The sequence below is a fragment of the Microcaecilia unicolor genome, chromosome 1 (assembly GCF_901765095.1).
Source record: "Microcaecilia unicolor chromosome 1, aMicUni1.1, whole genome shotgun sequence".
NCBI lineage: Eukaryota > Metazoa > Chordata > Amphibia > Gymnophiona > Siphonopidae > Microcaecilia > Microcaecilia unicolor.
The window spans coordinates 318,323,393-318,346,985 of record NC_044031.1 but is presented as its reverse complement, the minus strand read 5'-3'; the positions used below and the strand labels follow the sequence as shown (position 1 = coordinate 318,346,985).

The 23,593-nt window shown below is 41.7% G+C and overlaps 1 protein-coding gene across 2 annotated transcripts in view; it reads left to right on the top strand.

Moving 5' to 3' along the window:
- Positions 1-23,593, top strand: part of LYRM4 (LYR motif containing 4) — a 318,499-nt gene that overhangs the window by 199,234 nt on the left and 95,672 nt on the right. The window contains exon 3 of one of the 2 annotated variants that reach the window (XM_030208787.1): positions 5,147-5,214. The exons of the other annotated variant lie outside the window; for it this stretch is intronic. Coding sequence (XP_030064647.1) covers positions 5,147-5,176 — 30 coding nt within the window. The 3' untranslated portion in view covers positions 5,177-5,214. Of the gene's footprint in view, positions 1-5,146; positions 5,215-23,593 lie in introns of those variants that run through there. 2 annotated transcript variants of the gene reach the window in all.

The following is a 23,593-nucleotide window of genomic DNA, read 5'->3' as shown; positions in this document are numbered from 1 at the left end:
TGTGGCCTCCACTTCCCAGAGTTTTTCAGGTGGAAGCCAATGGAGGACATAATAATCTCGAAGGCGTAAGTTCACTCCTGCTGTCCCCCATGTTCAGCAGTCCCAGGGTTCTTGCTCCTGCCCTTGGCAGCTGCAAACCCAGAAGCCCCAGCCAGCTCTCCAATCAAAGCTGGAGATGAGCTTTTGATTGGATCCACAAGAGCATAGCCACTGAAAAAGTTGCCATCCATGGCCTATGAGTAGGAGAGAGGCTGAATTTTTTTTCCTAGAAAGATGGCCCCCCTTGTAACCTCAGATTGCTTGGTTCTCGAAAGAGTCAGAGAAACAAAGAAACACCCTCACTTATCACCCCTACCACTGCAATTTCCCCACCCCTAGCTGTCTGTTCGTCTGTCCAATTTAGATTGTAAGCTCTGTTGAGCAGGGACTGTCTTTTTCACGTTAATTTGTACAGCGCTGCGTAAGACTAGTAGCGCTATAGAAATGTTTAATAGTAGTAGTAGTAATGGTTATGCCCTTCATTGGTGAAAACTTCCTCCATTCTGAGCAATGCACAGAAACAACCCCTACCGAGGGGGAAATTCAAGATGGCTGCTGCACCGGATGGCTGGTGAAAACGCTCTGTGAGAATTGCGCTGAAACTCTTTTTTTCCTCAGCGAAAATGCCCCATACTAAACGTAAGAGAGTTTTGAGGATAGTGCCTCCACCTACCTCAACTCCCTCGTCGGCTTAAACTTCGCTGGAGCGTTTTTTCCCCGGTGTTCCCAGGCTTCGGGGAGAGGATCCCATAGTGGGGAGGTCTGGAGAAGCGGAAGCCCTACCGGGAGAGGAAGTCTCCCTGTCTCCACCATTGATCTCACTGATCTCTCCCAGCCCGATGTCGAGAGCGTCCCTGGTGGGAAACCCCGCTGACTCGGAAGGCGTGTCGAAAGGGGCTTCCAGTGAGGACCCAGGTATGCAGGCAACAACTCGGAGACTCGTCGGAAGTTTGTCTTCCACGATACAGACTGAGGAGGTGACACTGCAAACTTTGAAGGTGATGTTGGACCAGATTACCACTACACTTCAGAAGACATCAGGTGATGTGCTTACTCTAAATACTAAGTTTGAGGACTTAAAGCAAACGATAGACTCTGTTAAAAATGATATTACAAAACAAGTACAATCCATACAAAAAGAGGTTGATAATGTGAATGCCTTTAAGAATGTGACTACGAAGGATTCAATGGATATGAGACGTAAACTTGAAGAAATTGAAAACTATAACAGGCGCCTAAATCTCCGATTTTTGAATTTTCCAGTAATAGCGGGGGTAACTCTGATTGATACCTTTAAGAAGTACTTGATAGAAATTTTGAATTTTCCTCCTGAGGTTATACCCCCGCTAAACAAAATATATTACATTCCTAAAATTAGAGAAGGAGTACAGGGTCCTGAGAGAGACAATTTTGATTTACAAAATATTTCTGACATTTTGGAACAATCTACTGATATTATAACGAACAGAGCTACAATGATTGTATCTATGGTGTTTGAGCAAGATTACAACGCAATTTTAAGACTTTAGTTTAGGAATTTGAAAGCTCAATTCTATGGTTCTAAAGTTTGGATTTACCCAGACGTCACCAAGTCCACACAACAAAAAAGGAAGTTGTTTCTTGCTTTAAAACAAAGGACAATAGATATAGGTGCTTCCTTTTTTCTTGCATACCCGTGCAAGTGTATAGTGAAATTAGGTCAAACTAAGTATACTTTCTTTTCACCGGAGCAACTTAAATCGTTTGTAAAACTGAAACAAGTGAAATGAAATGGTACCTGGAGAGAATGCAGCCATTTCTTTAATTTGAAATTTATTTGTATCTAACTTCTCTAACTCTTTTTTTCCCCCCTCCATTTTAATTGGGGTCTAAGAAAGGTTAAATATCATGTTCGTTTGTAGAAACTTTCCAACTATTATATTCTCTATAAGTATTCTTTAAATTTATTTAAGTGAAAGTTTAGAATTTAGTTTTCATTTCTACCTGTATGTACAAGGTTATCCTTGAATATTGTATTTAAAAGCATAAATAAAGAATTAAAAAAAAAAAAAGAAACAACCCCTACCTTTTGCGTAGGAATTTTTATGGGTGGTCAGGAGCTGTCGTTGCATGACTGTGGTCTCTCAGTGGAGCAGTCTGGTTGGTATTTCAGGGTTTGGATGGACCTTTATGTGCAGCAGAATGAGTCGGATGGACAAGGGAGAAAGGATCAGGCTCTGCTTTTGAAAGTGACGGTGAGCTGCCCACCTCCAGCACTGCCTAGCAGAATTGCAGCTGTGGGCCAGTTGCATCCAAACGACTTTGGACTGGTGCCATGAATGTTTGTACAAACCTGATCTCCTCCAGCACCCCGTAGCACACATGATTCTCTCTTCTCAGTTGATCCTTCCCACCTCCTATCCCCAATCAGTACAGCTCTGGATCCTCTTTCTCTCTCTCTCATAAGTGCTGCTACTGGTCCTCCCCCTTCATACCCATGATTAGTGTCGTACCCCAGACAATCCCCTTCTTCTGTTCCCAGTCACTGCCACTCCCTGCCAGGAAGAATGAGCTCTTTGCTGTTTCTGCCAAATCTGACAGGTTGGGTGGAGGGTTTCTGGAAAGGGGAGGGGGGGGGGGTAATTGTTCAGCTGTGCTGGATATGCGCATAGCAGCCACGCTTAGCGAGTGCGAGTGGCTGCTGTACGCATGTGCTTGTGCTTTTTCTTACCAAGATGTTCGGTGTTTTTGTGAGCAGCTCATTTACATGCAATTTCCTAATGGCATGGCTCTTGTTTTTTCCGAATCAGTAAGCTTCAACGGGGATCGTAAAGGTACGGGGTTTTTTACGTGGAGTTTAATGCATCTCCCCCTGAATGAGCTCTCACCAGAGACATGTGTGGAGGCATTATCACCTCCTTTTTCCTGCTGGCCATTTCTCTTCCACCCAAGCAGCCTTCTAGCTTCCACTGTTGCCTTTTCTAACTGTTTGGCCATCTTATGATCATCACATATGATCACACCCAAGTCCCTCCTTTTTTGTCTACAAAAATACTTTTTACGCGTATCTTTATAGAATATGATGTACACGTAAATCCCAGTTAAGGCCAATTAACACCAATAATTGTTATCAACACTGATTGGCTCATTAATCAGTTAATTTGTGCATACAAATTGTCAATGTGTGCTGATTTGGGAATGCAAATTTAGTCCCCATTACATTACATTACAAGTGGAACTGAATTATCTGTAAGGCTCATAGTGCTCCAGTTAGTTAGTGGTTTATATTAGTTTATTTAATATTTATACCGCACTCGTTCTGTGCTTTGTTTATTTATTATTTATCTATTAGGATTTATTTACCACTTTTTTGAAGAAATTCACTCAAGGCAGTGTACAGTAAGAAACATAAGTTAATAGACAATTACAGTAGTAAAAATACTCAAATAACAATACAAAGTTTGGCATAGTATACTACTTACAATGTCAACACAATACATAATAAAATATTTTAATAGCATAAGGGCATAAAAATATGGAGCATATAGATAGGTAAGAGAGTAAGAGGAGTTAGAAAATAAGGAGACTAATTTAAAGAAAGTTGCACATGAGGTCAAACGGGTGATTAAATATTATCTCAGCTAGGGTAGAAGTGATAAACATGTCCTGCTGCAGTATGTGCAGCCCGTGTCACTCCTTGTGTGTGTGACCAGCAAGTTAGTTACTTCTTCTATTAAAGGCCTGGTTGAAGAGCCAAGCTTTCACCTGCTTCCTGAAATAGAGATAGTCTTGTGTTAAGCGGATCCTTTCAGGGACTGCATTCCAGAGTGTGGGGTCTACTCCAGAGGAGGTTTGCTTGCGGGTATCACATCGTGTAATGTCTTTTGGAGAGGGTGTGGTTAGGGATACTCCTTGGGAAAACCTTCGTGTCCTTGGAGGTGTGTAGAAGGTGATCTTGTTGTTCAAGTAATCGGGGCCATTTCCTTTAAGGACCTTGAAGATCAGACATAGAGTTTTAAATTTAGCCCTGTATTGTACTGGTAGGCAGTGAAGTTTTTGCAGAAACGGTGTGATGTAGTCACGTTGCTTGCAACCTTCAGTTAGTCTTGCAGCATCATTCTGAATCAATTGGAGCTGTTGCAGACCCTTTGTAGTAAGACAAGTGTAGAGTGCTTTACACTAATCCAGGCTTGATGTTGTTATGGCATGCACAACTAGGATAAGACTTGCCTTCTCAGTGTAAGGATAGACGCATCATAGTTGTCGCAAATAGTAGAAACAGCTCTTGAAGGTTGCTTGGATTTGGAGAATCAGAGTGAACTGACTTGTGATTTGAGGGGGTATTTGTACTTTCCAAAAGAGATTTTGATGTTGGGTATGTGTCCACTTGTATTAGGGACCCATAGAAGCTTGGTTATACTTGGGTTCAGGCAAAGTTTGCTGTGTTTAGCACATTCTTGAATTGATGTTAGACAGGTAATAAGTTTATTCAGGGCTGTAGGTAAGTCAGGTTCAATGGGTATGAGTAGCTGCTTGGCTAGTGGCTTGTGGTAGATACTGAAGTCTGCAGAGTATCTACAAAAAAAGTATAATGCAAGAAGCAGAAAAGCTTCCTCATGCTACACCATTAAAAGTGTTTTGGCCCTTTTCTGAAACAACTGCAAATGGAAGAGGAGAATTAATTGTCATCATTCATTCAGTGGCTTTCTTCCATCATACAACTACCAGCAAGAAGACTAGTAGATAATGGAGCTCATTTTCAAAGCACTTAGGCTTACAAACTTGCATAGGTTACTATGAAACTTTGTAAGTCTGAGTGCTTTGAAAATACATCTCGATGTCAGCTGTAGTAGTTCATATAGTATGCTGTCTATTGGAAACCAGAGAAAAATCTCCTACTAATTTCATGCATACCACTCAAATGACCTAATCTGCTGTTAAATTGTCCAAATTTAAAGTGTCTTTTAGGTGGAGGAAAGACTTCAGTAAAACCAGTAGTACTGTTTTAACATAGCTATTGTAACATATCACTAGTCAAAGACCTCCCCTTCCAATTTTTTTGTTTTATATTTTATGTTTTCTTAAAGTCCAAATTGAAAACTTAAACCTTTGACTTAACTTTGTGTAGATGCTGAACTCAGCCCGGCATATGGAGTAAAAACAGTGAGAAGGGTGAGCCCATGACACTCTAACAGGCAAGTCCAGGATACTTGTTAATATTACTGCACTAATTTAAAGTGTACTTTTGCGACTGCAGATAAATCTCTTAGATGCCATAATTCTCGGCCACTAATTTGATTTCGGCAGCTCCCGAAGAAGTGATATGAAATTAAATGGAGGGGCTCCGTAGAGCATATGCTGGGTTAAGTCAAAGGTTTACATTTTGAATTTGGACTTCTAAGAAAAAGTTAAAAAGCATAAAAATATAAAAATAAAAAATTGAAAGGGGAGAGTTTTTGACTAGTGATGTGTTAAGCTATGTTAATACAGTAGCGCTGGTTTTACTGAAGTCTTTCCTCCACCTAAAAGAAACTTTAAATTTGTGCAGTTTTGATAGCAGACTAGGTTATTTCGGGTGTTGTTAATACATATATAGGGGCCCTTTTACTAAGCCGCGTAAGCATCTATGCATGCTCAATGCACGCCAAAATGGAGTTACCACCCAACTACCGCGTGGCTCTTGTGGTAATTTCATTTATGGCACGCGTCCGATACACACGTCTGAAAAATGTTTTTTATTTTCAGGCACGCATAATGGACACATGGCATTTGGCGTGTGTAGGTCATTATCATCCAGTTATCAAGTGAGTCTTCACTGCAAGATCAGTAGCTGGCGGTAAGGTCTCCGACCCAAAATGGATGTGTGGCAATTTTCATTTTGCCACACATCCATTTTTGGCAAAAATTTAAAAAAAGGCCTTTTTTACAGGCACGCTAAGAAATGGATTGGCGCGCACCCAAAACCTGCGCCTACACTACCGCAAGCCATTTTTCAGCACGCCTTTGTAAAAGGACCCCATAGTCTGCAAGTCAGTCAGTCTTGAATATGTATACCACTCAGGAATTTTCAAATGGCAGTGACTTTTCACCGCACTATAGCACTTAAAATTGTAACATGGTTATGCAGTGATCAAGAATAGCCAGGTGCTCTAGAGAGTGAAACACATGCAGTCACTCTCCATCACCACTGCCTACCAGACTAATCCATTTACAACAAACAAACTACTTAGCTGAAAATGCTGATGGTCTTGCTTTCTGTTGTGTTGGTTGTCTGTAGTTCGTTTGTTCTCAGATCATTTTTTATCATTTGTATAAGATTTATTCCTCATTAGGTGTTTCTGCCATAAAGATGAATGTTGTTTGTTTGGGGTTTTTTTTTTAATGTAATGTAGGTTAGAATGCACTGCTTAGCCATTGCTTTTGTTCACAAGACTTCAAGTTGAGAAATGAACTGCTGAATGTGTGGTTCCATCTAGGTACTTAAGATGCTCTTGTAAGATAATTTGTGTTTATTTTACTATAAAGAACCCAACTATATATCCTAATTGTCAAGAATCCTATGTTTTCCTATGTACCCTCTATCAGCAGTTTCTTTTTTCTTTTTTTTTTACACTATAGTGTTATTTCCAATGGCAGGTCTTTTAGAAATACTGTGTATGTGATACAGGTATTATTAGTTGTATTTAACCCTTCTCCTCTCCTACTGATCCTACTACTACTACTACTATAAATCACTTCTGTAGCGCTACCAGTCGTACGCAGCGCTTTATAATTGAACATGAAGAAGACAGTCCCTGCTCAAAAGAGCTTACAATCTAAATCAGGACAAACAGACAGGACCAAAAAGGAGAAGGGAAGGACAGACAGAAGGACACATAAGGATAAGATAAAAGTTACAAGTCAGGAGTCGAAAGCAACATCATACAGGTAGGCCTTTAGCCCGGATTTTGAAGGCAGCCAGGGATGGAGCTAGATGTAATGGCTCAGGAAGCCTATTCCAGGCATAAGGTGTGGCGAGAGAGAAGGAGCGGAGTCTGGAGTTAGCGATGGAGGAGAAGGATGCAATTAGGAGAGATTTGCCTAGTGAACGGAGTTCTAGGGAAGGAGTGTAGGGAGAGATGAGGGTGGAGAGGTAATGAGGGGCTGCAGAGTGAATGCACTTATAGTGCTTATCAGTGTAAGAGGCCGTCTCAGATCTCCATCTTTTGTTTTCAAGGAAATGTGTAAATCAATATAATTAACCCATGTAAATCAACTGTATGAATGGAAGTGGATTTTTAATCCCCTAAAACTGTGCATGTATTTCCATAATGTGCTCAAACATGTCTGCTTAAAAACCAAGAGGTGCTCTAGAATATCAGTTAGCTGTTCTTGAGTATCTTACCTTTTCAGAAGGTAGTGAACTGCTGCTAATATGGATATCTTTACATTCCCAATTTTAATTTACTTAAAAATATACATATGCATTTACTCCCAAAACAACCCTTAGTTTCTTAGCTTAGTGAGTTCCTTTTTTGAAAATAACCTTGTGCTCAGCATGCTTTTGACTGTGCATATTAGGTGTCTTACTGAAAACTGATGTTAATAATAATAAATAAATATATACTTTTATCTTGGTTGTAAAAATAAACAGTTCCAGGTAAGTTAAATGTGAAATCATTTTACTCAGAGTGTACAAAATATAGGGGGATCATATCCCATCCTTCCTTCCTTTCAGAAAAATGTATTTGCTCTGCACACAGAAAGTGTTTGCTGCTTTATAATAGCTATGTATTTTCACTGTATTGTAACAGTGCTCATTGTAAATAGTAAAAGTCCCAACAGGTAGTAAAAGAAGAATCATCATACTAGGGGACCCGTGCATAGTGGCACCCTTTAAATACAGGTGCCGCAGGAAAACTTACTGGGTTGCAAACAGCGACTAATGCACAAAGGGGATTCCATTCAAAGGAGATGCACAGATCCCCTTTCGTGCATGGATCACTTTTTGTGACTCAAAGCTGTCAAGTGTATTTAAAAGCTTGCAGAAAATCCCTGGTGATCTAGTGGACCGCCTCCAGCCCCCCCCCCCCCCCCCCAAAGAACAAAAAGTCCCTGGTGGTCCAGTGGACAACCTCCTGACCCCCTGGATCCCCCCCCCCCTCCCCAAGAATTCCATGCGATGCACAGCTCCAGAGCACTTAGCTTTAACGAGCTAGATTTTAAGGCTGCTCTGGAGCTGTCTGAGAGGAGGGATACACAAATAGGCAGCTGCAAAGGCTGCCTGCTTGTGCTCCCTACCTCTTCCTTCCCGACACCCCCCACCCAGTGCCCCCTCACCCTGCAGAACAAAAAAATCCCTGGTGGTCCAGTGTACCCCTTCTCAATCCCTCCCCTCCCTATGCCATACCTTAAAAAGTTGGAGGCAGGAGGGCAAGAGCAACACCTCCTACCTTGGGCCCGACCCTCTCAAAATGGTGGTGTCCAGCCCTTGCCCAGTGCATCCTGTTGTGCAGTCCTGTACATGATAATAGAAAATTAGCACTTTATGCCATGACACATACTATTATGCTGGTCGCTCTTTTATAAGAGTATGTGATCCCTCTGCTTATGCTGGGAAGCTGCAAGCATTTAGGCTAAGTCATGGCCAATCACATCCAAGCACAGTCTTGTTATTGCCCTGGTGTTTGACACCAGATAGCCAACAGCCTCAGTAGACCTCTTCAACCATACAAATGCTCCCTGGATCACACTCTGCTAAACATTTGTATGCACTATTGCCATTGTATGTAATCTATCTCATGCATATTCATTGTGGGTATCCTAAATACCTGACTGGCTATGTATGTCCTGAGGATTGAGTCGAGTACCCCAGCTATAAAGTTTTGAAAATATACTATGGGAGAACCAATATAATTTATGGTTCTTGAAACATGGGCTACATGCAGTAGATTTAAGGAGGGAGTAGGGAACGTGGAAGTGAAACAGCTTAAAACAGTGAAAAAGAACTAGGCACACCCATTAAGGGGGGCCGCCCACAACCGGGCTGAAGGCCAGCGAAGACTGAAGTGTGGGGGAGGGTACAGGGAGGGCCAGCTAGAGAGCAGAGGTAGTAGGGGTAGGCAAACAAAGAGTAGCAAAGGGAGGGGGCAGGGAAGAAGGGGAGGAGAAAGGGAGGAGGAGTGAGAAATACGATGTACACGAGGGAGTCATTTTGAATTTGGAAGCAGGAGAAGAGCAGCGCTGGTTGTGTGCAAAGTTATTCAAGTTTATGCAAATATTAGACTTGCAGGTTAGCAGGCTTGTAATGAAGAAGCAACGTGGACACAGCTTGTCTCCTGGCTTCGACGGCCAGGAGGCCAAGATCGTCGCTTGCTAAATGTGGTAGGTGCCTCCTTCAACGGGAAGCATCAAGTGACTGCGTGTGCTTGAGGAGACAGCACAGAGGAGCCACAGCAGCTTGGGACGGCACGACCTGTGGCTCAGAATATGCATCTACATTTAGAAGCTGTGTACCCCGGTAGAATTGTTAGCATAATGGTTATTTGAAGTTATAATGTATTGCGTTTAAGTTATAACATTTTTGATGTTCCTGGCTGCGGCCAAAATAAATCCAATTCTAACGAACATACGGCTTGCAGTGTGGTATTGATGTCAGGGGATAGCATAGGCGTAGACTGGGGGGGGGGGGCGAGGGGGGGCAATGCCCCCCCAAACGACGCGAGGCGCCGCCGCGCCATTAGTTAAAAAAAAAAAAAAACACATGCAGGCACGCGCTCCTCTCCATCCGCTTGGCTTCCCTGCCCTCTCTGTCTGCGTCCTGCCTTCCTCTGACGTCAGAGGAAGGCGGGACGCAGACAGAGAGGGCAGGGAAGCCAAGCGGACGGAGAGGAGCTGTTGTCCGTCTACCCCTCTCTCTTCCTCCCTCCCTCCGGCGCAGGCAGCAGTCTTTTCCAGCGTTCCTGGCAGCGGTAGCGTTGTACACGCTGCCTTTGGCTCTGCCCCGAAGCCTTCTCTTCAAGTTCCTGTTCCCGCATAGGTGGGAACAGGAACTTGAAGAGAAGGCTTCCGGGGCAGACCGAAGGCAGCGTGTACATCGCTACCGCTGCCAGGAACGCTGAAAAAGCTGAAGACTGTTGCCTGCACCGGAGGGAGGGAGGGAGGAAGAGAGGGGGTAAACGGAGTCACCATCTTGGACCTCGCGGGGGGGGGGGGGAGCAGAGGGAAGATGGATGGGACTGGGAGGGGTGGGGAGCTGAGGGATGGACCAGGAGATGGATGGGATTAGGAGAGGTCAGGCACAGCAGAGGGAAGGAGCAGAAGATGGATGGGACGGAGGGATGGTGAGCAGAGGGAAGGAACAGAAGATGGATGGGACTGGGAGGGGTGGGGAGCAGAGGGAAGGAGCAAGAGATGGATGGGACTGGGAGGGTGGGGAGCAGAGGGAAGGAGCAAGAGATGGATGGGACTGGGAGGGTGGGGAGCAGAGGGAAGCCTACTGGAAAGAAGACACTGCATAAAACAGAAGACACTGGGATCAAAGTGAATAGAAAAACTAAATGATCAGACAACAAAGGTAAATAAAAGTATTTTATTCATAATATTAATTGAAATGTGTCAGCTTTTTGAAATGTGCATCTGTGATATTTTGCCTGTAAATTTCATTTCCTTCCTCCATATTAGCATATTCATTTGCATATGTATATATGCAAATGATATGCTAATATGCTCCGCCCATTCTTTGCCCCCCCCAAATGAAACAGTCAAACTACGCCTATGGGGGATACTGTGTCTGAGTGTGTGCCGAATGCCCGAGTTGGGAGTGGTGCTAACTTTTTATTGGGTACTGTAAGTGTTTGTGCTTCTCAGGCATTGTTCTATGCACAGTGGGTATTTTCTTTGAGAAATTTGTGGCCAGCAATATTTGCACTGAAGCAAAACAAGAAAAAAAATCATTCACAAATAGATTAAAACTACTGCAACTGTTAAAGATCATAAACGTCACAAAGGATTCTCCTCTTTCTCCGCTCCTTTACCTGCGGTCAGTGTAACTAGGTACTGTGGGAGTATACCTGTGGAAGAGTGCTTTTAAAAATTATTCCAGGGATTACATATATATAATGTAGGTCTGGAGAATATGCACCTACTGTTATGCAACCCAAGTGTAAGCAGAAGGGGAGTTTGGGAGGAGAGCGCTGTGTAGTTTATAAAATATATGTGACATAAATGAACACAAGTGCATTTTACTCCTTAATTCTGCAGTTTTTGTTTTCTTTATAAAATATCCCCAAAATAGACAGATACTTGAAGTTCCTACCTAGGCTATCTGTTATAAAATTATCCTCTTTTGACCTGTACAGAATTTATCCTAAAGTTAGATGCACTAAGCTCAAATTCTGTATCTGCAATTACGCATGTAATTGCCATTAGAAAGTACTAGCATAAGCCAGCATTTAAGAGTGGCAACTTATGCCATGTCAGTGGCTGGTGTAAATGTCCATGACAAAATGTTGCAGTTCAATGTATAACTTAACGTGTTCGACATACCTCTGACCCCTCCCCACCCCTCCCCACTTGCACATTCCTTTGCAGTTACACACTATCCAGCCGATTTTCAAAACCATTTAACCGGCCAGGAGCAACACCTGGCCAGTTAAATGGTACTTAGCGGGCTATCCACTGATATTCACCAGGAGGTAGCCAGCTGTCTTCTGCTGAATATTACCGGTTAGCGCTTAGCAGATAGCTAGTTATATTGTGCGATATAATTGGCTATCCACCAATTTTCAGCACATTGCTTGCTAAGTTTAGCGGCCAAATGTGGCCACATCAATAGCAGGTCTATCTTTGGCCACTATGAACTTAGCCGGCCAGCACTGAATATCGTCTTGGCCAGCTATGTTCTTAGTGGCCTGAATAAACAGGATATTCAATTCTGGTCACCAGAAACAGCTTGCAGCTTGGCATTGAATATCCTAGCTGAGCGATGAACGCCTGAGGCAGCCAGGCTGCCTCCCGTGATCTGAATTTTGGGCCCTATAGATTTTTGAGCACTAACTTTATAGAATAGCAACTATGTGCAGGTACACACAGAACTGCAAATTAGCAGCAATTATCTCCAATTATTACCAGTTGGTGCCAATTAGTGCTTAATTTACCAGTTAAGTTACACGTCAGTATTTTGTAACCTATATGCATAATTTTGCAAGCTAAGGGCCTGATTCTATAGGGCACCTAAAATTAACGCGCATTAGGCAATTACGCCTAAGTGTATTCTAAATGTATTTAGAATATGCTTAGGCATAGTTCATGCAACTAAATCTATGTGCATCCATTTACACCAATGAAAAGCTGGTGTAAATCCCTGCGTGTAGATTTATGCGCACTGGCCCATATTTTATAACAACACGCATATATTTTGGAACGAACACCTACGAAATGCCCATAAGCACACCCCATTTTGCCTGTGCATTTAGAATTTAGGCACAGTACATTACTACTACTACTTAACATTTCTAGAGCGCTACTAGGGTTACGCAGCGCTGTACAGTTTAACAAAGAAGGACAGTCCCTGCTCAAAGGAGCTTACAATCTAATGGACGAAATGTCAAGTTGGGGCAGTCTAGATTTCCTGAATAGAGGTATGGTGGTTAGGTGCTGAAGGCGACATTGAAGAGGTGGGCTTTGAGCAAGGATTTGAAGATGGGCAGGGAGGGGGCCTGGCGAATGGGCTCAGGGAGTTTATTCCAAGCATGGGGTGAGGCGAGGCAGAAAGGACAGAGCCTGGAGTTGGTGGTGGTGGAGAAGGGTACTGAAAGGAAGGATTTGTCTTGAGAGCGGAGGTTACGGGTAGGAACGTAGAGGGAGATGAGGGTAGAGAGGTAGGGAGAGGCTGCAGATCGAGTGCATTTGTAGGTTAGTAGGACAAGCTTGACCTGTATGCGGTAACTAATCGGAAGCCAGTGAAGTGACTTGAGGAGAGGGGTACACTTAGCAATGTAGGCACGCTTAGCAATGTAGGCACGTAAGTTCTGATTTTTGCCAATTAGTGCTTGCCATCGCTTGTTAAGAGCTGTTAACAGCTGTTAAAACAATCTATGTGCGTAGTTATAGAATACACCTAGATTTACGTGCAGAAGCGTGCGTAACTCTAGGCACGCTATATAGAATCTGGGGGTAAATGGGGAAATTGTGCACTCAAGATTCTAGAATTTTGAGGTTTCCCCCTAATTTTTTTATATAGGTTACCAAAATTTGGAAGCAGATCCCAGAACTGCACACAAACTAATTAGTTAATAAGCTGTTAATAATTGGTGTTAATTAGCACTGAGTTAGGTTTATGTGCGGATGTGCCCTGCACCCTACGCTATAAAAAGCATGCAGCTGGAAAGGGGGCATTGCCAGAAATTAGGCGCAATGTTATAGAAGAGTCATTTACACACCCAACTACTATTAAGTGCACGTCAGCATTTATACTAGGTTTCAGGAGGCATAAGTGCTGCACCCCAAGTTAAGCACGAAATCCACACTATACTAGTATTTTATGGAGAGTGTTCCATGCAAAGCACCCTTTACAGAATACTACTTTAGCGTGGATCTTCTTGGCGCCTAACTGTGGGTGCCATTTATGGAATTTCCTCCTTTATGTATAGTGTTATGTGACCTGCTATATGACAGAATCTGAGAAGCCTAATGGTTAGTGCAGTGGCCTGAGAATCAGGGGAGCCAGGTTTAATTCCCACCGCAGCTCCTTGTGACTCTGGGCAAGTCACTTAACCCTCCATTGCCCCAGGTACAAAATAAATACCTGTATAAAATATATAAACTGCTTTGCCTGTAACTTCAGAAAGGCAGTATATCAAATCCTATCCCTATATCAGTTAGCCGCTATGTGTTAAGCAGTGGCGTAGCCAGGGGTGGGCCCAGGCCCACCCACTTTGGGCTCAGGCCCACCCAGTAGCAGCACACCTATGATGTGGCTGGCAGGGATCCTCAAGCCCCACCAGCCGAAAACTCCCAACAACTGTCCCTCCTGCATACCTTGTAAATAGCAGATCTTCTCCTGCAGCGACTGATACATACTGTGGGGCCAACATGAGTAGTGTGTATTAGTTGCTGGTTGCTGCTGGTGAATATCTGCTATTTAAAAGGTATGCTGGGGGGGGGGGGGGGGGAGATGTTTGAGAGACCTTATGGTATGCAGGCCAGAGACGGAGAGACCAAATCACTTGTGGGACAAGGTAGAGTTCTTCTGCCCACCCATCTTGGGCCCAAGCCCACCCAAAATTGGGTGTCTGGCTATGTCTCTGGCGTTAAGCAGTAATATTCAATGTAGATAACCAGCTATCTCACACTGAATATTAGCACTTAGCCGGTTAATTATTTTTTAACCGGCCAGGAGCCATTGCTGGCCAGTTAAATAGCGCTGAATATCGGCCAATATATATAAATATTGCAGCTCTACATATGGCTGCAGTTGGTCAGTGGTCTTCATATTTATTTAGTGCTCCTTGAATATATGTGTGTGGTTTGTTTGGGTTTTTTTAAACTCTCTGACCAGAGTTAATTAAAAAAAAAAAAAAAACACTGACCACAGCAGCTGAATATTGGCCCATTCCATCTTTATTTTCCAGCTAATCAGGGGTTCTCTCTATGTACAAAAAAAAAATCTGTGTTTATCGGTGTTCTCATATAACATCTACTATTATGATGGAATCAAATATTTAAATTTGTATCACTTAAAAGTCATCAACACAGAAAAAACATACAGACCGAGCAGAGGATACAGGACAAGACAGGGGAAGTTGTGTTTTTCCTATTTTTATCCAGTAAACGCCTATTTTTTTTTTTTTGGGGGGGGGGGGGGGGGGGAGTGCAGGGTGGTGGAGGGGTTGTTATTGGTGTTTATCAGTTAAAGCCTACAATCAGAAGACCTAGTCCCTGGGTCCTGATGCAGTGACAATATAGAAAGAAGGAGAATGTATCTGATTTTAAAGCTAAAATTTAGTTTTGTGTTCAACAGATGCAGAATATTGTATAACAAGGGGTAGAATTTGTTAATGATTTTGCCAAATGGACTTAAATAGCAGAATCCTAAAGCTGTATTATTTCCGATCTGACGAAGAAGGGCAACCTTCGAAAGCTAATCAAGAAATGTATTAAGTTATGTCCAATAAAAAAGGTATCATCTTATTTTCTTTTCCATGTTTTATTTTGTTTGATTTCTATTGATAACCTTAAGAGTGGACTAACACAGCTACCACACTCCTCTACTAAAGCTGTATAGAAACTGAAAATGGTACATAAGGTTCAAGGTGAAGAAACGCTAGGCTAGCTGCTGATTATAAATAAAAACAACCTTCTATACTGTAATGGATATCACACTGTCATCAAAGCGCAGATATTAGAAGCCTCTTCCTTCTGTTTCAAAAAGATTAGAGATGAATGGCACAAATAAAAGATAAATAAATAAACAGCTAAAGCAAATGGAAGCGTGTCTATAAGAGCTGTAAATATGAACAGCCATTATAATTGTATAAGCCCTATCATTTCATTTGTAAGAAAACACTCTGCTGAGGTTTCAGGAAATTGTTCAGATGTGTACTCTGAGAACATAAGCTACAAATATGAAAGGAGAATAAAGATAACAAATTCTACTTATGGGTTTCTTCGGTCCCTTTAGAATTTAACAGATTTTAGTTAGATGACTAGCAGCATTATGTGTAAATTGCAGCAGACTGAAAAGTTTGGTGACATAGTTTCTGGGAGTAAGAATTCATTCTTTGAAGACAAATAGAATCACCAGCCATACATATAGGGGTATTCAACTGATCTCAGTTATCGCATCAATCTGTCGTGATCAGATTCACCCTCAAAGGTTCAAGAAGTCTAGGATGCATGACTTGGTGCCCACAGAAATTAACACAGCAGATCGTAAGAATAAAGTGCAAAAGTCCAGTTTATTCACTACATAAAACAATAAATAGATAGATTATTAAAAGCCCAACATGGCCATGTTTCACTCACAGTGTCCTCATGTCCTCGTCAAGTTGGTGAGGACATTGTGGACATTTGGATTGGAGTTACGAAGCTAGTGGACAAGTTTCAGCAAGCGGATTGGATTTGGATGTCGCAAGCTAAGTAACGCTAGCAGTGCACTGTTTTGAGCTTCCTCTTTTTCAAAACATTTTTTTGTCTGGGGATATTTTCTTGCATTGCATGGGACATATTATAATATTAAGACTGTTTATAGAGAGTTTTATTAAGTATATTATCGTCTGCTTTTTTTCAACAGTGGCTTTTTTTCTCCTTTAAGTTTTTGGAGTTGTTTTTCCACTGTTGTTTTTGCCGACACGCCAAAGCCAGTGATAGTAACCCTACTGAGGTTTTCATAATTTGCCAATATGGGCTTTCCTCGGGGTGGTTGAGGCTTCTATTTCATTTAGTTGTTTAATGCTCTTTGCAGCTATAACGGACAGAGAACTCTCTACTTCAATCTTTTGAGCAAAATTTTAATTTTGTTACACTGGTGTCTCTCTCGCATCTTCCTCAGTGAAAGCAGAAGCAAAGAATTCATTTAATCTTTTTGCTGAGTGCTCCTTTTACATCTTAGTCATCTAGCGGTCCAACTGATTCTTTTACCTAAAAAGGTTTTCACTATCAGACTTATTTTCGAAAGAGAAGGGCGCCCATCTTCCGACACAAATCGGGAGATGGGCGTCCTTCTCTCAGGGTCGCCCAAATCGTCATAATCGAAAGCCGATTTTGGGCGCCCTCAACTGCTTTCCGTCACGGGGGCGACCAAAGTTCACGGGGGAGTGTCGGCAGCGTAGCGAAGGCGGGACTGGGGCGTGTTTAAGAAATGGGCGTCCTCGGCCGATAATGGAAAAAAGAAGGGCGTCCCTGACGAGCACTTGGCCGACTTTACTTGGTCCATTTTTTCTTGCGACCAAGCCTCAAAAAGGTGCCCGAACTGAGCAGATGATCACCAGAGGGAATCGGGGATGACCGCCCCTTACTCCCCCAGTGGTCACCAACCCCCTCCCACCCTAAAAAAACGTTAACATTTTTTGCCAGCCTCTATGCCAGCCTCAAATGTCATATCCAGCTCCATGACAGCATTATGCAAGTCCCTGGAGCAGTTTTAGTGGGTGCAGTGCACTTCAGGCAGGCAGACCCAGGCCCATCCTCCTCTACCTGTTACACTTGTGGTGGTAAATGTGAGCCCTTCAAAACCCACCAGAAACCCACTGTACCCACATGTAGGTGCCCCCCTTCACCCCTTAGGGCTATGGTAGTGGTGTACAGTTGTGGGGAGTAGGTTTTAGGGTGGGTTTGGGGGGCTCAGCACCCAAGGTAAGGGAGCTATGCACCTGGGAGCAATTTGCGAAGTCCAGTGCAGTGCCCCCTAGGTTGGTGTCCTGGCATGTGAGGGGAACCATGGCACTACAAATTCTGGCTCCTCCCATGACCAAATGGCATGGATTTGGTCATTTCTAAGATGGGTGTCCTCGTTTTCCATTATCGCCGAAAATCGAGGACGACCATCTCTAAGGTTGACCTAAATGTTGAGATTTGGGCATCCCCGATTGTAATATCGAAACGAAAGATGGACGCCCATCTTGTTTTGATAATACGGGTTTCCCCACCCCTTCACAGAGCCGTCCTGCGAGGACGGCCCCAGGAAAACTTGGGCGCCCCGTTCGATTATGCCCCTCTATGTGTTTTTGCCTCCAATGCAGTCTTCTTTTCAAAGTCTCTTTTTGCCTTCTTTATCAGTGCTTTGCATTTGTCTTACCATTCGTTATGCTGTTTCCTATTATTTTCAGTCGGATCCTTCTTCCATTTTCTGAAGGATTTTCTTTTATCTCTAACAGCTTCCTTCACCTCACCTTTTAACTATGTCAGCTGTGGTTTTGCTTTCCTTCCTCCTTTTTAATGCATGGAATATATCTGGTCTGGGCTTCCAGGGTGGTATTTTTGAATAGCATCCAAACCTGATGTACATAGAGGCAAGGGTTTTATTAAAATTAACTGTATGTTGTTTAAAATTCTAATAGGGACTGTCTAAGTTAAATGATTTCACATGGAATTCAGCTCTAATGAGAGGTTGAGAAGATCTAACAATTCTTCTCCTTTTGCATTTCCTTCCCCTGAAGGAATAAAATGATTTAGTGTGTATGCACAATTATTGGCCTGTCAAGCTCCTAGAATTTGGAAGGATTTGAGTTTGTTTAGATTATTTGTATAACTATATGCTATTCAGAAAACAGGTAAAGACGACTCCTTTTTGAAGATCACTGTTATTTTTTGTTTTAATGTTTATATGAATTTATTGTAAATATTATATTTGTTGCAGTTCCTGAGGGATTGTCTTGGTTAATTAATATTCAAATTTGAACATTTGAAAACCACTTAGAACTTGCTTTGATACAAGCGGTCTAGAAATTTAAATAAGACATTTGCAGCTGCTCCTCTAAGCTATTTTTTTACCATTCTCATTTTATCATAGTCTCCTTTTTGAAAGTTAAATGCTACCATATTGGATTTCCTGTGTGTACCTACTCCAGAGATTATATCAACTCTGATCATGTCATGATCACTGTTATCAAGCGGCCCCAGCACCATAACCTCCTGCAGCAGATCATGTGCTCCATTAAGGACTAGGTCTAGAATTGTTCCCCCTTTTGTTTGTTCCTGAATCAGCTGCTTCAAAAAGCAGTCTGGTTTATGTAGAGGATGTTGGGCCTTATGACTTTTAAACAATATATGGTTCTCATTTTCAAAGCAGAAAAACATCCAAAAAAGGGCACAGAGAGGCCTTTTTTTTTTTTTTTTTTTTTTTACAAAAATGTTCAATTCGCCATTTTCAACCTTCATCTTTAAGACATTTTTCTATGCAGTTCATCTAAATACCAAGGAGGGTTGGAGGCATGTTTTAGGCAGGGCTAGGGCAGGCTTACAATTTGGATGTTTGTCTGCCGTAAAGGAGCATTATAAAAATGTGCTGGGCAAAAAAATAGGACATTTTTGGCTTGATTTGTTTCAATAATGGCTAAGTGCAAAAAAGGTGTCCAAACTGACCAGATGACTACTGGAAGGATAAGGGCATTAACTCCCCCCCTTAATACCCCAGTGGTCACTGACCCCCTCCCAAAGAGGTGTCAGTACATACCAGGCTCTTGACAGCTGCAGATTATGGAAAATCCTCTCAGTGTAGCAAGCATGTCCCTGGAGTAGCCTAATGGTCAGTGCAGTGGATTGTAGAGAAGGGGACCCAGGCCCATATCCCACTCTAACTGCTACACTCGTGGTAGAAATCATGAGTGCCCCAGAAACCACAGAATACTTACTGAACCCACATATAGGTGGCACCTGCAGGCAATAAGGTGTATTGTAGTAGTGTACAGTTGGGTACAGTACATTTTGCTATTCCTGGAGGGCTCACCATAAAATATAAGGGGGTTATGATGTGATGTGTACCTGGGACCTTTTATGTGAAGGTCACTGCAGGCTGCCCCACTGCTTTAAAAGGCTGGGATGCTGTGTGGCCAGTCTAGTATGACTGCTGGCCCTCAAACATCCCAGTGGCTTCTTTTTGTGCTTTTTTCCCTTGGATGTTTTTTGTTTGAAAATGGCCCTTAAAGAAAGATGCACCGAGCACAAAAACGTTTAAAATAGGCTGATGTTTGAACCAAAAAGATAGACTTCTTTCTGGATCGAAAATGACATGTTTGGCACTGAATTGTTTGACATTTTTTGCAAAACATCCAAAATCTGATTTGGACATCATATCAAAAATGCCACTCCACATATGATACCTGTAGCGCATCTCCATTTGCGATACACTCAATGGATCTTAAAGTCCAAATATAACCGTACACATGGCAGTCAGGTGTACATCAGTTGGAGAAACTCAGACACTCCAGGGCTGATATTCAAAAGCATTTTGTGGACATCAGTGGCGGCAGTGATCATGTAATTGATTAAAAAAAATTCCAGGTGATTGTATATAAAACTTTGGCTACTTCATTTGCAAAATGGCCATACTATGTAAAAAGGGTTGTGGTTTAAGGCAGAGTGAGGCTGAGAAGAAAGTTGTATGTTAAGAGGTGAAATATATAAATATCCAGCCTCTCCTGCCTGTTTAAATCACTTACCACTGCCTAAGTGGTGAAATTCAGCAGCACTGTTTATGGCTTGGGAACCTGATATAAGGACGCCGGTGGATTGCTGAAACATTGAATGAAGACATGGAAATCCAAGCGGCCTGCGACAAGATAAGTTCAACAAGATAAGTGCTGTTGGGATTTCTAGTAATCAACATTTGGAACAACACCCTTGATTTTTAGAGTAAAAGACTTTCCATAGGAGCAGCAGAGTTATTAGTTAAATACATGGTTGGTTTTTGTGGGAACAGTACTTTTCCTCTGTATGAGTTTTTTACACTGTTCTTTTTTTCTCTCAACCTCTATACACAGAGGAACCAATGATAGAATTGGGACTCCTGATATGACAGCACTTCTAAACGTTTATGCATGTTGGAGCGCTGAGGTTCCACTTATATAAATCTTAATATATTGAAGCCTCTATGTTAATTCTTTTACTTTTCAAACTCCATGTAGTTGCTATTATTTGATATTTAGGAAATTTGCTACTCCATATAGATTAATTGATTTGCTGTACTTAAAATGCAACATTTCCACGGGTGGTCAGGGGCATTTTTGATATGACATCTATGTCCAACTTTGGATGTTTTGCTAAAAACGTCCAAAATTCAAGTGGAGACTATAGCCATTTTCAAAACAGAAAACTGTCTTATCTTATTTTTTTTTTTTAAATAGCTATTTTCTAGATGTTTTTGTGCTCTGTGCATTATCTTTTTGGTCCATTTTCGAAAAAGAAACATCCAAGTAAAAAGGATGCCAGCATTCTTAGTAGACTGGCCACACAGACATCCCAGGAGAGCAATGAGACACTAGGGGGCACGGCAGTAGACTTCAAATAAATTCTCCTTGGTACACATCTCATCATTGCTCCCTTATCTTGTCTGCTGAGCCCCCTAAAACCCACTACCCCCAACTGTACACCACTACAATAGCCCCTATGAGTGAAGGGGGCACCTATATGTGGGTACAGTGGGTTTCTGGTGAATTTTGGAGCGCTCACAGTTTCCACCACAAATATAACAGGAGGTATGGGCCTGGGTCCACCTGTCTGCAGTGCACCTCACTCACCACTAGACTGCTCCAGGGACCTGCATGCTGCTCTAATGGACCTCAGCATTACATCTGAGGCTGGTAAGTAATGTTTTTAATCACATTTTTGGGGGGTGGGAGGGGGTAGTGACCACTGGAGGAGTAAGGGATGGTCATCCCTGATTCTGCAGTGGTCATCTGGTCATTTAGGGCAGTTTTTTGTGACTTATTCGTTAAGTCACAAAAAAGTCGTTATTGGTTTAGACCAAAATGTCCAACTTATAGCCTTTTTGTTCTATTATGGCAGAAAAACGTCCAAGTGTTAGGAACGCCCAGATCCCGCCCTTAACACACCCACTTCTAATTTGAACACACTTCCAATGGACTTCATAGAAAACTGTCTAAAAATTAGGTTTGCAAATAACAATTTGGATGTTTTTGTGAGAAAAACATCCAAATGCAGATTTATGCCACTTTTAGACAGGCGAAAAGGTGGAATCTCCTTCAGTATATTAATGAGTGACTATCTGTAGCTTTATGCAAATTTGTTGCAGAACTGCCAGAGGCTGTACCTGTTAGAAGTTGCAGAAAAGTGGAAGGCTTGAAGTGGAAGGTTTAATATACTGGAAATCAATAATCTTATCCTAGCAATTTATAAAATATAATATCAAGATAACACAATATACGTGGATTCAGATTAATGCTATTATTTATACATATGAATCATCCTTAATACTTCTCTAGGAAACAACTGGTCTGTAGTACATTCCATAAATGTAGAGATGCTGGCAGAAGTATAATCAGTGAGTTATAGCTTAAACAAAATCTTGATGTTGCAACCACAGCACAAACTAAACTGCCATCTACTAATGATAGTCTGCTGAGATGACAGTATGAGGGTTTGTACATTAAGAATATAGCAACTTTGTAATGTGGTAACTGCTAAAAGAAAAGACACCTACTAACTGCTGTGCTGTATGTATAGTTTATACTGTACAGTTGTTCAATAAGAAATAGGAAGTTAAAATATTCTCTCTGATTCATGAGTCTAACTTTGTTATTAGTTTAAAAGTATTGCTCAGTGTTCAAATTGTAAACAAATACACTAAGGTCATTTCGATCTTGAAAGTAGAAATTGGTGAAAACTCACCATAATTATTTTCTTTTTAGTATAATAGTAGTAAAATAGCTCCAGTAAGCAGCTCTGATTTCCCAAAAGATGGAAAATAAATAATGAACCAAGATGGCGTCCAAAGTATAGGACACTCAGGGTTTTGTCTTAGCTGAGGAACTCTTTCTTTTCTTTTAGTATATTTCCTTTTATAAGAATGGTGAAGAGGAAGGTGAAGGTGAGGGGCTTTCCTCAACTTAATTTATTCTGCAGACTATTATTTCAGAGTTTGTGGGGCCTGTATAAGTCTTACTATCTGCAAGTCGTCATTTCTGAATCGTAATGCCCCCTTTTACATGATTGTGCTTCAGCTGTTCTTTTCTTCTGTGCATGGTTAAGCATTTGAAAAGCATGTTATTGGGCTATAAACTATGATTATACACAGGTAGCTACACAGATTATGAAAATAAGGTTGAAATATTGGAGTATATGAAAAAGGCACTGTAAACATAAAGCTTTTAAAAGTCATTTTTGCTGGCTGAGAGAGATGGAGGCAAGGGGAAAGACCTTATAAGAGAAGATAGGTGGAGAAATCAGAGGTCAGTGTAAAGAGAGAGACAAATTAGTTGAAAATAGGACCGGATCAAGAGGACAGGCAGGAGAAAGTCAGTGGCAAATTCTGAAAATATGAAGGGAAAGTTTCTGAGGAATTTCCTTGCCAAAAACTAAGGTGTTTTCAAATGTTATTTTAAAACAATAGCTCAAATGTAAGAAAGTTTATGAACGTATAAACTTTCTGTTGCTAAAAACTCTTGAACAAGTCCGTACCATGAGCACCAAGCTCTCTTAATGTGTATTTAATATAAGAACTAACAATACATCTCTTTGTATCACCAAGAACACAGTCTGAGCTCTCCAGCTGGGTCTAATCTTTAATCTGGAAGAGAAATCTGTACATTCTAAAAAGATATAGTTCCATTTTACTATGTCTTAATCTCTATTGCTATGAAATGGGATCATTACATTTGAAAAGGATGATAGCTTAGAAGGAATTTTCTGAGGTAAAATATTATAAATTATCCTTATATAGGCGGAAGAGAGTTGCATCTCTGCCAGTTTGCTAGTTCTGTGCGATGCTGCTGTTTTATCTGCATGTTGCTGAATGTAGACTAGCATAAAGCAAACATAAAAAAAAAAAAAGAATTTCATTACAGCTTTGAGAAATTCAGACTGATAAGAAAGAAAGCACAGATGGGCGAATACAGCAGTGAAATATTCTGCAGCATGC